A 17,241-nucleotide genomic window follows, 5' to 3' on the forward strand; every position below is an offset into this window, starting at 1 on the left:
CCTGGAGATATACTGCAATGCGGTGGAGGTTTAGGATCCAAGTTTTCCTTCTCCTAGATGGGCTACCTTCCCAGGTTGCCAAGCCCTATCTGTCTTCCACTTCCTTCTATAGCATGTGCAGAAACAGCTTTCTTGGACTAAGTATTGGTGCTGTCCGCTCAGACTGCCAGAGACTGTCTTTGCATGCAGTGGAAGTCCCTAACTCACCAAGAACTTGAGATCCATTGGCTTCCCTCACCAGTCGAAGAGAGAGCTGAGTACAGGGTGGGGACCAATGGTGGATGAAATACCCCAGGAGGAGCATGATGTGTCCCCCACCAGAGGTACTAGAGCCAGTGTGGTGTAGTGGTTAAGAGTGGAAGACTCGTAATCTGGTGAACCGGGTTCGCTTCCCCGCTCCTCCACATGCAGCTCCTGGGTGACCTTGGGCTAGTCACACTTCTCTGAAGTCTCTCAGCCCCACTCACCTCACAGAGTGTTTGTTGTGAGGGAGGAACGGAAAGGAGAATGTTAGCCACTTTGAGACTCCTTCGGGCAGTGATAAAGCGGGATATCAAATCCAAACTCTTCCTGTTCTTCTTCTCTAACACCCCATACGTCCCACTGTATGTCACAGAATGATAGAGAGAAAATGAAGGCTTGCTTTTCTTATAACATGAAATGCTTCTCCAGCTAAAGAGTTAAGTATCCTCTTTTTGCCCGTTGGCAAAAGAAGAGGGAGAATGCACTTTTTAGAAGCAAGGTTATCCATTGGTTTAAAACGGTATAGAGCTGTAGCTTTGTTTCCACCGTCCCCATTTCCATTTGAAGCAGCCACAGGACTGGCCCTTGCATTTCTCAGGCTCTATAAATAGAAGCTTCCCATTTTAATCAGTGACAGTTTAACCGATGAGAGTCCCTTTGCACAATGACATGAGAAATTACAGTAAGAGCCGAACCAGGGGCTGGCAGCAATAGAGCAGGGTGCATTTTAAATGGCTGCCATTTCCCCAAGTGTATGGATCCAGCGATGGCCTCTAGAAATGCTAATGTATCAGTTTAATATAAGTGAAATGGAATTCTTTATCGGGGCGCCTGGGATGGAAGCGAGCCTTTTAGAAGCAGATTATATTTAGGATGCCCCATCTCTCCTCTAAAATGGTCCAAGAGATGAATGCTGATTCCTGCTTAGCACACAGAGTGGATTATCCGCCTACATCTCTGTTTAGCGGCATTGAGTGGTTCCTCTTGACACTGATGTAAAAAGCCTTCTTTTAAAAATTGGAAAAAAAAGAGACCTTCTGACATTACTTTTTCTTTTTTATGAGCAGCCTGGGGAAAAAAATAGAGAGACTTGCTGTGGGTGATCGGCTTTTTTGTAAACAGTTTTGCAGGTTGCAAATGGAACAGGAAGCAGAGAAATGCACTTTTATTTTCCTATTGCATCACATGCTTTCTTTGTTGCATTGTTAAAGGGCCCACTTTGGAACCAATAATTTTATGCACGCATGCCCACTCTTTTGGGTATTGAACACAACATGTTGAGGAACTGTAGCTCAGTGGTAGAGCACATGTTTTTCGTGCACAAAATCCAGGTTCTCTTCTTGACATCTGCAGTTTCAAAGATTGGATAGTAGCTCTGTGAAATACCACCATTTGAGACTCCAGAAAGCTCTGGATTGGGTTGATATATAGCCTGATACTGCTCTAAAGCAGCTTCTGACTGACATCATAAGAACATAGGTAAAGGTAAAGGGACCCCTGACCATTAGGTCCAGTCGTGACCGACTCTGGGGTTGCGGCGCTCATCTCACTTTATTGGCTGAGGGAGCCGGCGTACAGCTTCCGGGTCATGTGGCCGGCATGACTAAGCTGCTTCTGGCGAACCACAGCAGCGCACGGAAACACCGTTTACCTTCCCGCCAGAGCGGTACCTATTTATCTACTTGCACTCTGATGTGCTTTTGAACTGCTAGGTTGGCAGGACCAGGGACCGAGCAATGGGAGCTCGCCCCGTTGCGGGGATTCAAACCGCCAACCTTCTGATTGGCAAGTCATAGGCTCTGTAGTTTAACCCACAGCGCCATCCGCTTCCTAAGAAGATGCAAAAATGCCCAGCCAAAGGCCCACCTATTCCAGCATCATGTTCTCACAGTGGAGTGGATGAATGTATAAATGATATACTGACAAAAATAATGGCAGCAAATTGCAGACTGAAAAAGGATGGCAGGCAATACAGACCTGTACGATTTCCATTCCTGTTTGCAGATGGAGACACAAGCTGACACAATTTCTGATACTTTCCCCCATTCTGATGAAATTCTCAGATGTCCCTACTAATCGATCTAATAAAAGTCAGGGGTGGGAATCCTTGCATCTTGTACTCTTGGGCTAACACTTGTTCTTTTTTTCTCAAGGGAGAAATTGGACCAACTGGACTTCCTGGCCCAAAGGGAGAAAGAGGAGAACCAGTAAGAACATTGATCAGAGCTCGGACATTCTGGATTGTTTCCAGAACATTACCATGTACTAATAACAATGGGCATGTAATACTAAACTAGGGATCCAAATAACACCTGGTTGACTTACTTGTAACTGCATTTTGGACCCAGGACTCAAAGTTTTATCTGTGAATTATAGATGCAGGACTCTGAAGAGCTAACCCACAATAAAACAAAGTACACAAGGTTTGAAAATGACTGCATGCACTTGAAATAATTGTTCTGTAGTTCAACCACTGCTATGCGGTAGTAACTTTGCTTTCAAATCCCATCTTCTGGATTCTTAATTTATGCCTCCAGTGAAAGAAATTCCATGCAGTGACTTCTAGAATCACTCAGCTACTGAGTCCCATCATGTTCCATCAAGCACTGCTTCTTCTATACCTTCCTTTACCATTGGGCTACTCGTGTTTGAGATCAACTGACATTATCATTGGTTTTCTCTTAGCTGCTCTCAGAATGTCTTAGAATATACACTGGTAGTGATAGCTCACTGTGAGATTTGTGAGAATTCTTGTGCTATAGTTATTGTGTTAACTGTGGATTTATTCTCTCCATTTAGGGTGGAGGAGGAGCTGGCTGGGCACAGAAAGGAGAAAAGGTATGGTCATACTCAAAGCTGGGTAAACTCTAAAAATATTAACTATGCAATTATTATTATTATTATTATTATTATTATTATTATTATTATTATTATTATATCATCCCCTTTCACCAAGGAGCATCCATGGTGCTCCTAGTCTCATTTTCAACAATCTTATGAGCACCAGAATTTTTGACAGTAAATATGATTTTATGTTAGATTTCTCCCATGTGTGTATAAAGTTTTACCTAATTCACACATTTTTGCAAATGATTTCCCCTAATGCAATGCATTGTTGTTATTTGCCATTTTCATGAGTAGGCATTTGTATGCCCACATCCCCTTAATATATATATACTTTTGTCCTTCTCTCTCTCTCTCTCTCTCTGTATGTGTGTGTGTGTGTGTGTGTGTGTGTGTCTGGTTGGAGAACTGTGTCACAAAATTCAGAGAAGCATGAATTTTGACTGATAGCTGGCATGCAAGCTTGTGTCTTGCTTACTGGGTAACTTCATTTCAAAAGCAAACAAAACAGAATTTCTACCCCATCCCTAATTGGGCTCCTTCGTATTGCAATTAACCGGGATTGAACTCTTGAGGCCTGCCAACCGTGGAACTAGGTGTTTTAGAGGAAGCCTGGGTAGCAGAACCAAAGTTCATTAGGCACCTGTTGGGGTCAGCTGGAAGGTTTGAAAGTCCTGTGCATGGGTTCCATTCATTATCCCGATAGTTTAAGCACACACAGTATTTTAAAACCTGGGCTATTGATCAGATTACATCAAAAACTGGCAAAGACTAAGTATGAGGTTTTGTCTGCTGCATCTGTACAAAATATCATTGAATGGGCACCAAAGAGGGTGAAGGCAACAATTGATCTGATTTACGAGCATCCAGATGTGTCGTTTTAGTCCTTTTGCGTCTAGAAGGTTCCTGGGACAGCTCTCCATCACCCAATGGAGCACGTCAGAAGATATGCAGCTGCTGGCCACATCTTGCCAACATCTGTCTGACAGGTTTGGCATCAGCACACATGTGTGCTTGTGCCAAGCACAGCTATTGTTTTATTTTTGCTTAGAAAAAGAACTGAGCACCTCTTCAAAATGCAAAAGGGTTTTTGGATCTGTGGAGCGTTCAGCTGCAGCTGTATTACAGACTTGCTCTCACGCTCTCTCTGGATGAATTGCCACCTAATGCTATTGACCTGTTCTTTGGTTTTGACATCAGGTGTGGGTGTTTTTATTTATTTATTGCTTTGGGAAAAAAAGGCTTTCTTAGACATTCTAGAGATACACAAAAGGCCCCAAGAAAAGTTGCTGGTGTTGACAGAACACTCTGTTCTTCCCCTAAAATTCCTTTGAAGTTTCTTTGAAGTAGCAGCTAAGGTTGCTGAGAAAATGAACCAGCCCACCAAAACCCTAGCTACCTGATGCAGCAAAATATGTTTCTTGGACTTCAGTGATCTGCTGTTTGTTCCCTTCCAAGTACAGAGGACAGATAGCTTCTTCCTCTCAATATCACCCCTTCCCCCATGGTGCATCTTCAGCAGCACAACCAGATGCCTTCATCTGCCCCAGCTGCAACAAAACATGTCTCTCCCATATCGGTCTCTGCAGCCAGAGTGGATGTTGCAGTCTTCCAAGAGTTTGACTTCACTCCCGAAAGGCGCACTCCTCTATTGTCTCTTGAGACAGATGGATGCCTGCAAAGTTCTGTTCATTGCTTGGCGCGGTAGCATTTGTAGCATAACAACAGAGAAGGTTCTCACCTTGGAAATAGTTCTGAAAGTAGCACTGCCCTCTGAAACCTTCTTCCACCTTTGGCATTTGGGTAGCTACTACCATCAGCCTGGTAGCAAAGGGGACCCAGGAAGCTGTGATGGCTGCTGTTTGAAAAGGAAACACTTTGCTTCTCTGCCATCACTGTTTACACTAGGAGTGGACAATCTGGTAGCCTCAAGATGTTGATGGATCCCTGACAATTGACCAACAACATCTGGAGGAGAACCACCTTGGCTAACCCTGGCTTAAAATGACAGCAGCAAGAACATGATTGTTTGAGAAGAGGGAAAGTGAGGTCCCATGTCTCTGTGTCATCTTTATGAATGATTATCATAGGCTTCCCCATGAATATATGACAGCGAATTTCTGGAATTTGTTGAATATTGACTTGTTAGAGACAAATCTGTGGGTGTCTGGATATATCCCCTTCTGCTGCTCCCCTATCCCCTCATCCAACAAATTAAAACAGTGGGGGCACACGTATTTCAGTTCTGTTCCATTTTATCTGTTTTAGCCATAGGCCATAACAGAGTTCGAGATACAAATTAAGGCCATCAATTTCAAGCATGGCAAGAATTAACATGTCAGAAATCACGGAGCTACAACAATAGTAAAACATCAGAAATCCAATTTGCAGTCTACGACGTGCACGTCATAAAATATATTGGGCTGCCGTAGAAAAATTAGCTACATTATCCCTTATTACTGTTGGCAAGAAAGTTGTCATTTCATCTTTGCAATACGCTTTTGCCTAGCATCTTCAGAAATGGGGCAGTGAGATATATAATGAGGATTTTCTTCTACTGTTTCTATTGTATCCTCTTTTTATATATACAGTGGTACCTCAGGTTACATACGCTTCAGGTTGCATACGCTTCAGGTTACAGTCACCGCTAAGCCAGAAATAGTGCTTCAGGTTAAGAACTTTGCTTCAGGATGAGAACAGAAATCGTGCTCCGGCGGCGCGGCGGCAGCAGAAGGCCCCATTAGCTAAAGTGGTGCTTCAGGTTAAGAACAGTTTCAGGTTAAGTACAGACCTCCGGAACAAATTAAGTACTTAACCTGAGGTACCACTGTATAGAGAGAGAGCATATTGTGATAGCATATGTTAAGTTAATGAATCTGTGGTATTCTAAACCAGGTGGAGGCTTTCACTGGAGGAAAAATGTGGAAATAATGGATAAATATGTTTTGAACCTGTGATTAAATTAGGACCAGTCTCCTTTCATTGTATTCCAGGGACCTGTCCAAATTTGGAGATCTTTTTGAGGCAATCATTCTCCTCAACACATCATCAAGCTGAAGACTTTAGGGTCCTTCAGCTCAGATTGGCTCATGAGAACATGGAAAGAACTCTGCTTGGCCAGGCCCAAGGCCCATTTCATCCAATATCCATATCCCATCACAGAGCTGCAGTCCCCAGAGTTCCCTCTGAAGAGGGACTGTTTGATATATTACTCTGGGAGTGATAGATCTGTGAGTGGAATTGGGAAGTCTTCTAACAACCCAAAGTGCCCTTAACAAACTACCGCTCCCAGCATTCTTTGAGGGAAGCCATGACAGTTTAAAGTGGTGTCGTAGTACTAACGGATGGCATGAATGTGGCCTAAGGCATGTGTCGCAATGGCCAGGTTGGATGTATTTGACAGTATCTGCATTTCATCTTTTTCTGAGCCAATCATTGATCTCTATCTCCAACAGCTTCCATCTTTAGACCAGGGAGTTGTGTTCAGGTGAATTCCTGTGTCATGACATTGCAATAGGAAAGCTCTGCTCTCTCTAGCAAGTCTTCAAGTTTTCAGAAGAACTCACATACTCAGAAGTTACAGTTTCATACTTAGATAAAAAAAATGAGCTTTAGTTGATTTTTTTTAAAAAAAAAAATGCTGTAATTACAGGGTTTTAGTTTTAGTTTTATTCACTGGCTTCTGTGACCCAGAATAATGAGCACATAATTGTTTCAAGACCGCATAATTGTGCATCGCAGCAGCCGAACTCTCAGCACCACAGGAATCGCAGGGCTTGCTCGCCTGCAGTTTTATTTTGCTTTGCATCACTTTGGAGAACAGCGCAGCTGTCTCTGTTTCTGCTTTACTGCTTCGCCGGTAAGGATGAAAATCCTTTCTGGGACTGCACTGACACCTGCTGGCTGCTTTGGCTCTGTGAAAATCCTTTTCGTACGGACCTTTCAAGCGATTATCTGGGTGGTTTGAAATTTTGTCTAAAGTTCAGGTACATGAATCAATTTGGGGAGAACTTTCTTTTCTTTTAAGGGACTGAACCTAATCTGGAGCGAGGGCCTGGTCATGAATCTCCAATATTGCTAAAGAGTGGAAAAAGTGAGGGTAATAAATTTAGATTCAACATTATTCCTCCCCTATCCAGCAGCTGGACAGGGAAGGATGATTTCTAACTCAGAAGTGAGCTTTTTTCTCTTTTCTGGTCTTCTTCCTTCTATCCTCCAGGGTTTGTTGTAAGGATTTGGAAGGGGAGATAGTAAATACCATCAAAGGATTCTAAGTGTAAATCTGCAGCAGTCCACAGCCCCTGTTGATGCTCAGAGTCCATTGGAAATCCTAGTTTTTTGGACACAGAATTTATAGCACAGAGAAAGGGAAACATATATTCCATGAGGACCTTTTCTTTTTAAAAAAAATAAAAAATCACAAACTGAAGTGGAAATGTGGAGAACTGGACTGAAGACTGGGGAAATGAGAAACTGAGAGAAACTAAAAAGGAAAGATGCTTCTTTATCCCCCCCCCCCCCCATCACAGTTCCTCAGAGTCCTTGTTGTTCATCAGGACTCATTCCACAATACCCCCAGGCTCCCAAAGGAGAATCTTGGGCAGCAACAGTGGCGTAGCGTGGGCTGTCAGCACCCGGGGCAAGGCAAGTAATTTGCGCCCCCCCCCCACTGCACTGTCCCTCCCCCAGATATTCCCTCTCTCTCTCTCTCTCCGCACCGCACTGCACACCTGGCACCCTCCCCTCCACAGTGGGCGGCGACCCGGCGGCTCGGATTGGATTCGCACAGCCAGCACTGCAGTGTGAGAGAGTGAGTGAGCCAGGTAGGGGCAGAGAGCTGCGATTGTGAGCGCCCCCCCCCCCCCGATGTTGCGGCCGGTGCGGCCGGCCCCCCCCTGCACCCCCCACGCTACGCCACTGGGCAGCAAAGGGAGTGATCTGGGATGGAAGACAACCCAGGAATATCTAAAAAGCACTGGAAGAGGAATGCAGATAAAGGCTGCCCGAACTGTGAGAAGCTGGAAAATAATTATGATGACATCAAGCACACGACTCTTGGTGAGCAAGGAGCACTTCGAGAAGCAATGAGGCAGGTGACAAAAACAGGAGGGTTTATCAGATCCTCAGAAGGCCCCTATCGAAATTGGAGGAAGTTGAGAGAGAGAGAGAGAGGTTTTCTTCCTGTCTTTTCTTACTAGAACCCAGAGCCATCCAATAAAGTCAAAGGATGAGAGACTCAGGAGAGACAAAAATAAAGTATTTCTTCATGGAGCACATAGTTAAGCTATGAAATTATTTCCTTCAAGATGGCTAGTGCCTTTGGGATCTTAATGGAGGATAAAGCTATTGATGACTGCTAGCAATGAATGCCATGTACTGTATTTTGATATTTTGTTGGAAGCCCAGCCAGATGGGTGTGGGGTATAAATAATGAATTATTATTATTATTACTGTGTCAGATCAATGGTCCATCTGACTGACAGTGGCTGTCTAGAGTTTCAGACAGGAGCTTTTCCCTGCCCTACTCAGAGAGGCCCAGGATTCAATTTGGGACCTTTTGCAAACAAAGCAGATGTTTCACTACAGAGCTACAGCTCTTCAGCTACAGCTCAGAGGGCTGCCTTCTAGTTCTCCTTTAAAATGTTAAAAAGCTGAGCCCCTGCCAGCTGCAGGTGACTCAGTTGCTTAGGTTTTTGAAAATATAACTGAGAATGCCCTTGGGAGAAGGAAGGTGGCTCTTCTCATGAGCCTAAGGGGCAGTCATTTCAGTGCTTCATGTACAAACACTGGACCACAGATGGGGGGAAATACACAGAAGCACTGGCAGAAGAGAAGAAGAAAATGGTAGCTGGGCTATGCATTGGAATCCTGACTGCATATCGATCTGAAAAAAAGCACATGCCATCCTAATAGATAACACTTTCTTTATTAGTAATGAGCATTAATAGTTTCATTTTGCATTTTTTGTAACATTTATTTTCGTTTTCTGTATTTCCCTTGAGTTTCCTGTATACTGCCTGCCATCTTCCATTCTATGGACATGACTAACCAGTATATTTATATTCAGCGGTGTAGAAATGGCCTAAATAAAAATAAATAGTTACATTCCCAGTTGCAACAATTTTAAAATGCAACCTTGAAAACAGTTTGAAACTTGCAATAAAAAATGGACCATCACAAAATCGTTGTCGAGGCAGTGGTACACATTATCTAACCAAATCCAATACTCTCCCCTTCTCCAGGTGTTAAACTCAAACTCAGCATTCATAATCAGTATTTTGAAAATCTGTCTTTCAGCATTCCATAAGTGGGAAAATAGAATTTCAAATCAATTTGATATAATTTTCAGGTACTGCAAGCAAATATATGTTAGAAAAAATGATTAAGAATACATATAAAGGTAAAGGTAAAGGTACCCCTGCCCGTACGGGCCAGTCTTGACAGACCCTCGGGTTGTGCGGCCATCTCACTCAAGAGGCCGGGGGCCAGCGCTGTCCGGAGACACTTCCAGGTCACGTGGCCAGCGTGACATTGCTGCTCTGGCAAGCCAGAGCCGCACATGGAAACGCCGTTTACCTTCCCGCTAGTAAGCGGTCCCTATTTATCTACTTGCACCCGGGAGTGCTTTCGAACTGCTAGGTTGGCAGGCGCTGGGACCGAACAACGGGAGCGCACCCCGCCGCAGGGATTCGAACCGCCGACCTTTCGATCGGCAAGCCCTAGGTGCTGAGGCTTTTACCCACAGCGCCACCTGCGTCCTCAGAAGAATACATATACACACTACAATTATTAATACTCTGTAAACGTGTGTATCAGCATGAATCCCAGGGTCATAAGAATTGTTCTTCTCCTTAATAATCTCTGTTTTCTATTTATCTCATTTTCTTCTACTGATTGGCCTCGCATGGAAACCTGTATGGCATCAGTATTGCCTAATTGTTTAAATTAGAATGAAGTGCAGTTAGTAAGCTGGACTCTCCTCCTCCCATATTTTTGACAAATGTCCCAAGGCCAACAATTTGTTGTGAAGAATCACTTCACCCCTGGTAGAAAGTCAACTCCCTCTTTGGCGCTGCCTTTGCCAAGATACTAATAGCATTTTAATCTAATTAACCTAATAGGTTTCTGCACCTGGGTTTTCAAGAGGGCAATGATTTGTGCAGCTCCCGTGTAGCAGCTTTGAACATTCATCATAACTGTTTATTGCAGCGGTATCAACAAACTGTTGTTGAGTGCATAGTGCTTTTGCAAACAGGAATGCAATTAATATAGGAGAGAGAGAGAGAGAGAGAGAGAGAGAGAGAGAGAGAGAGAGATGAATTGGCTCTTTCATGAACTTGAAATCTACAGGAAACTTTGGGATCAGTTATAAGTTAATGACTCTAATGGGTGCCATTGTTTTACAATGAAACGTTTGGCCTAATCCATAAATAGTAACCAATGGACCTCATCTGTATTTACTAGGAGAAGGTGAATAACTTTATGCATACCTTCCAATAATTCTCAGATAAATATAAAGTTGTTTATTAGATGTAATGTTAATGAAATGAATGCTATTAATGTGCAAGATTTTTGCCAAGCAGATAGTTTCAGCCTCTAGAGCAGGTATGGCCAAACTTTGCCCTCCAGCTGTTTTGGGACTACAATTCCCATCATCCCTAGGTAACAGGACCAGTGATCCGGGATGATGGGAACTGTAGTTCCAAAACAGCTGGAGGGCAAAGTTTGGCCATGCCTGCTCTAGACCATGGATGATTCCAACCAAAATGGCATCTCTGAAGCTGCTACCTGCATTTAAGAATGCAAGAAAGCAGCAATTTCTGCTCCAACCTACATCCCTCACAATCAGCATGATTTCCATTCTGCTGCAGTTTGCTTTCCATCAAATACTACGTTATTTGTCTCAGTATCCGCTATATATTGTAGTTAGTGCGATTTATTTATTTAAATGCAAAGGAGACTTCAAAACAATGTAACCAACCATGTCATGTTTGGGGAAGTGAAAATATCAACATTATGAAGGAATAAAGTCTGTTTGGGTTTCCTTGCGACAGCTATTTATATATCCAAAACCTTGTACATTAATTGTATTCATGCAATTAACATCATGTACAGTTTTGGCCTCTTGTTAAGGATTGCTGCCACAGGCCCTTCGTACAGTCACACATTATAGAGGGCTCTGGTCCTTACCTGCAATATAATTATTCTGCAGCTAGTATGCCAAATTCGGCTTTTGTGGTTCAATATAGCCTAGAAACCTACAGTTAACCTCCAGTAGGCTGTCAAGAGTTCCAAATATATCCTCAAGAGCTGTCATGTATGAAATGTGCACAGCCTGGGAGTCATTTTGGACTCACAGCTGTCCATGGAGGCACAGGTCAATTCTGTGTCCAGGGCAGCTGTTTACCAACACCATCTGGTATGCAGGCTGAGACCCTACCTGCCCGCAGACTGTCTCACCAGAGTGGTGCATGCTCTAGTTATTTCTCGTTTGGATTGCTGCAATGCACTCTATGTGGGACTACCTTTGAAAGTGACTCGGAAACTACAACTAATCCAGAAGGCGGCTGGGAGCAGCAGCCAAGACCATAACACCGGTCTTGAAAGATCTACATTGGCTCCCAGTACGTTTCCCAGCACAATTCAAAGTGTTGGCGCTGTCCTTTAAAGCCCTAAATGGCCTCGGTCCAGTATACCTGAAGGAGCATCTCCACCCCCATCATTCTGCCCGGACACTGAGGTCCAGCGCCAAGGGCCTTCTGGCGGTTCCCTCGCTGCGAGAAGTCAAGTTACAGGGAAGCAGGCAGAGGGCCTTCTCGGTAGTGGCACTCGCCCTGTGGATGTCAGAGAAAAACAACTACCAGACTTTTAGAAGTCATCTGAAGGCAGCCCTGTTTAGGGAAGCTTTTAATGTTTAACAGACCATTGTATTTTAATATTTTGTTGGAAGCCACCCAGAGTGGCTGGGGTATAAATATAATAATAATAATAATAATAATAATAATAATAATAATAATAATAATAAAAAATAATAATAATGCCAACTGTGCATAAGCGCATAAGAAAACCCCTCCTGGTTCAGACACAAATGCCCATTTAGTCCTGTTCTCACAGTTGCCAACTGGTTGCCAATGGAAAGCCCATTAACAATGGTGCTACATTGTGACCTAGTGTAGGTGTTCGTGTTGACATTTGAGTTGATGCAGTCATTAATAACATTAATAACATGTTTAAAACAATTGTATTTTGGGACGCGGGTGGCACTGTGGGTAAAAGCCTCAGCGCCTAGGGCTTGCCGATCGAAAGGTCGGCGGTTCGAATCCCCGCGGCGGGGTGCGCTCCCGCTGTTCGGTCCCAGCGCCTGCCAACCTAGCAGTTCGAAAGCACTCTCGGGTGCAAGTAGATAAATAGGGACCGCTTACTAGCGGGAAGGTAAACGGCGTTTCCGTGTGCGGCTCTGGCTCGCCAGAGCAGCAATGTCACGCTGGCCACGTGACCCGGAAGTGTCTTCGGACAGCGCTGGCCCCCGGCCTCTTTGAGCGAGATGGGCGCACAACCCTAGAGTCTGTCAAGACTGGCCCGTACGGGCAGGGGTACCTTTACCTTACCTTATTTGGCTTTTTAAAAAACAAATACAAATTCAATAGCCATTAAAAACACTTATATAGCAGTACAGCTAATGGTGATGGTTTCATCCATTGTATCTAGACATACACTTAGGTATTCGACATTCAAACATATTACTTAATGCAACCTCTCCACTGAGACTATTCAGTGGTTGGTGTATGGAGGTTTTGGTTTTGGCCATTAACATAGTTAAAGAAGACAAACTTAAGAGGGCAAAAGAGAGAGGGGAGAAATAGAGGGGGGGAAGGTGTCAGGAAATATTGGAACACAATGCTTTAATAACTTGTGACCCACTGAGTTGAGCACAACCTGCTCCTTGTGTATTATGACTCCATATTTGTGGCCTTGCACAGCAAAGCAAGAAATTTATCTTGACCCTTGTGACTGTCAGTATAAGGAAACATCACCGCTGCAGACACACAGATTGTTGACATCACATGATGCGCCTATCTGTGGGAAAGAAGAGTTTCCCAAGACGTTCACAGGCTGGATAAGTCTTTGTGAAGAGTGTAACTTGAAACCTTCTGTGTGCGCATGTTCAGGAAGTTTATCTGACTTGCTAGAAGAACTGAACTGAAAGGACGTGTTTTTCTCTAGTGCTGTAATGTCAGAAATAAACACCATGTAAATAGATTTCTGACTTATTTTCTTTCCCCTGCGGAAGCAGGAGGGAGGGGTTGTGCATTTTACCCACGCTTGGGAAAATGTCGCCTATCAAAATCTCCCTGGTCTGTCTGGATATCAGCCAGAGGAGGTTACCGGTAAGCAAGCTCCGAGGACAGTGAGAGGGGCCAGCCTCTATGGAGGGGGCTTGCAAACCGACAGTGACTCTCAGTATATGCTGGTTGAGTTTGATGGTCCAGAAGTTGTGGACACCTGACATAGGTAAGGTATGGAATTCATTCACATGTGATGCACTGATGGCCGCCAAATTAGAAGGCATTAAAAGAGCATTGGGCACATTTATAGAAGGTAAGGCCATCAGTGGCTATTAAACACGATGGCTAAGTTCTACCTCCACTGCTGAAGTCAGGATGCCTTTGAATATTGGTTGCTGTAAATCATTTGGGGAGAGTGTTCAGATTCAGCTTGTGGGCTTCCCATTGGCATCTCTTTGGCCACAGTGAGAATCAGATGCTGGAATAGCTGGGCCCCTGGTCTGATCAAGCAGAGTTCTACCTATGATTTCAGTATGGCTGGTGTGTTGCCACACAGTAGAGACCTATTTCTGCACTGGAATGAACTTTTCCTCCTCGTGTGAACAGGAAGGTAGCTTAGGTCGTCAGGTGATGCTGTGCAGAGGGAAGAATGTGAATGATTCGGGTTAGAGTGCAACATCTTCTGTCCTCCTAGGTCAAACAGATAATTTAGTCGAATGCCTCTTCAAATGCTCTGCCAAGGAAAACGGGGTAGGCTACAATTTTCTTCTCAGCCAGGGGACAAAGTGAAGAGGATCAGCAGCTACTTCAGAAGTGAATGGTTTCAAGCAACAGTTGACGTGGGAGAAAGCTACTGATGTTTTGCAAAAGGATAGGTCTTGCACCTTGATTTCGAGTGGAGAGACAGTATTGAAGGGAGAAGATTAACAGGTGCAATGACTCCTTCTATCATGCTGCTCAGAGCCCCTGCCAAAACTCTCACTTTGGCTCAGCTCTGAAAGGCCCAAGAGACTTTCCCTGATGCTGAAGCTGGCAACCATAAGCGAGAGCAATTACCTTCCTGTAGCCTTTAATGGCCTCAATAACAAAGCTGTGTTATCTGAGACTCCAGGGAGGTCTCCTTTGCCAGAGTGCTCTGTCACTCAGTAACTGACTCTTCTTTCATTCCCAAGACATCCTGTGCTTTTCATGCTTCTCTTAAAGGATGAAATCACCTCTGTGGCCCAAATAATGGGTTTGTTACAGAGTGGTAGACTTGACACTATTTATGTAATTAGCAGTTGTGAGAATGAGTTTCTTTTTAAAGTAAATAGTGTGAGGTTCTTGGTGCAAATTGGGATCCTGGTGGTCGGGGTAGGTTCATCAGAAAGGGATGTGAGAGAAATGCTCTTGGTCTGAATGCTCTTGGTTCACTGTATCCTCTTTGGTTCATAAGTGCAAAATTCGGTATACAGCATAAAATTCACCACCCTGAGGTTTGCAGCTTTCCTTCCACAATGCTATCCCAATTTGTAGATTCCAAGCTTTAAAACAGTCCACTCCAAATACTGCTTGTGGGTTTCAACTAGCTCATCCCTTCAGTGAATTTTAGGATAGTGTTTTATTTCATATGAAGCCTTTTTAACCCACTGCATTTTATCATTCTAGGGTGACAGAGGAGCCCAAGGATTACCTGGGCTGATGGGTGAAAGAGGAGAAAAGGTAACAATCTATTCAAAATAGGGAGAGAATGAAATATCTGCCAGGAATTTCCAGCTACACAAGTGGTGGACTGATACATGTGAACTGATCAAAGTTGGGCTTTGTAAAGGACTTTTCCTAAAGATCTTTTGCTGTTCAGCTTAATGGCCAGCCACACAGATTTTAGCAGCACAACAATCCCTAAAACACCACAAATAACACGGCACAAAGCACAATGCAAAGCAACAACAGCGAATCCTAGGACACATCATCAACTTGGCATCTATCGCTTGAACCTCCAGGAGACCTTTCTAGACTTTCTGCACCTGGGCAATGAATCTGGCCCCTACCAATGTAATGGAACTTAAATCCTGAATCTTATCATTCTTATTGATTCCCCTGACCAAAGTTAACAGCTTTCCAAGCAGTTTCTTCCTTGGCAAATTACAGATGGTACAATGCAGTACACAATGACAAAAGAACTTACATTCCAGCCATGCCCCTATAAATAAGTTTTGCAGTAATCATCCCGTTTTGCATTGCCCTTCTGCAAATTCAGAGGACGTATTTTGAAGCTTCTAGCACTGAGCATGTCATAAAGAAAAATGAACTTTCCACTCCACTCAAACATATCTTCCCCAGCCTCATCCAATATTGCAATAACTGGTGGAAGATGATTGTTATTTTTTTGTAATGTGAATTATATGCTATGGATGCAACATTTCTAAATACGCTTCCTAACTTAAGCAGCTAATATAACCACATAGTCCAAATTGAAAGTTCTTAATGAGGTGTCACATGGACACAGCCAATTATGGTGCATATCACCACTGCCCATGCATCTTAATTTTTCCAAATAGCTATTTAATAGAACAGCTTTGTTGCCAGAAGTTTCTCTTCTGAGGCTGTAGGCAGAAGGGCTTCAGCTCAGCTTTCTTCCAACATGTCCTAAATATCGCAGTTGTTTGTATGCTATATTGCTGGTTTATTTCAGCTTGCTCATCAGGCAAACCTGCAATAAACTAACAATATAGTTTATTGCAAAGCCAGTTAGAGGAGAGTAATTTGGAGAGGAGCAATAGCGGTTTGTGGGTTTCATGTCCTCTTGTTCAGGAATGAAGAGTGGCGTTCTCATACTCCTCTGCAATTCAATTTGCCACCTGGAATCTAGAGTGCAACAGTCCAATATGATGTGGTTTTGTCTAGACTTGGCTGTGGATGAGACAGAAAGGGGAGGGTGTCTCTTGTCTATCCAGGCCACTGGGACAGCACCCCTTTGTCACTCTGGCAGACACTTAGCGGATAATAAATACAGTGCTTAATACCAGAAATTTGGTTTGGGGGTTGGGGTTGGGCAACGAGTCCCCTCTGAGACCTCACATTAATTTCACTTGTGGTGAAAATGATTAGACCTGCCAATGTACATTATTCATGTGCTTCTGCTTTCAGCTGGTGCTAATTTGATGCTGATGATGGTTGCCCATTAATGCATTTATGTTAATTCTTATTATTTCAGGGCTCCCTCGGCGCACCTGGCATCCCAGGGAGAGATGGTGCCAAAGGAGAGTCTGTAAGCTTTTCTCTCCCTCTCTTGTAATCTCCTTTTCTTTATATCATAAGCCAGATGCTACAAATCAATGTGCATTGAGTGGAGCATGTCTTGGGGATTAGTGTTGCCATTTTGAATGCATCCGAAACAAATGACAGCAGGTTAATAACCTCAGCAGGCCTCTCTTTGAGCCAAGGCAGCAGACAGACGTCATATGGATTAACTGCTCTTGGATGCTCCGAGGAAGAATGTGTGTTGATGTTCATTAGAGGGTTGTTAGAAATACTGGAGACTTAACAAAGTGTATTGTGGGAGGTGGGGGAATCGACTATGGAAAGCTCAGGTGTTGATTTCACTCCAGGCACAAGTTTGGCAACCAACAATTTGAGGGACTTAAGCTCAGATACGTTGTAACTGGAGCAACAAATGTGATTTTTACTTTTGAACAGTAGGTTAGTCTCTCTCTCTCTCTCTCTCTCTCTCTCTCTCTCCACACACACACACACACACACACACACACAATTTATCATCATCCAGGCAAGCAAGCAATAGATCAGTGCTTCTCAAACTTGGATCTCCAGATGTGTTTGGGCTACAATTTCCAACACCCCTGACCACTGGTCTTACTAAGTAGGAATG

The 17,241-nt window shown here is 43.7% G+C and overlaps 1 protein-coding gene across 1 annotated transcript in view; it reads left to right on the forward strand.

Moving 5' to 3' along the window:
• Positions 1 to 17,241, forward strand: part of COL22A1 (collagen type XXII alpha 1 chain) — a 195,545-nt gene that overhangs the window by 76,801 nt on the left and 101,503 nt on the right. Inside the window, exons 11-14 of the mRNA XM_083450394.1 lie at positions 2,397 to 2,450; positions 3,043 to 3,081; positions 15,021 to 15,074; positions 16,570 to 16,623. Coding sequence (XP_083306520.1) covers positions 2,397 to 2,450; positions 3,043 to 3,081; positions 15,021 to 15,074; positions 16,570 to 16,623 — 201 coding nt within the window. The remainder of the gene's footprint in view (positions 1 to 2,396; positions 2,451 to 3,042; positions 3,082 to 15,020; positions 15,075 to 16,569; positions 16,624 to 17,241) is intronic.

Source organism: Podarcis tiliguerta (assembly GCF_965153285.1).
Source record: "Podarcis tiliguerta genome assembly, chromosome: 7".
Classification (NCBI taxonomy): domain Eukaryota; kingdom Metazoa; phylum Chordata; class Lepidosauria; order Squamata; family Lacertidae; genus Podarcis; species Podarcis tiliguerta.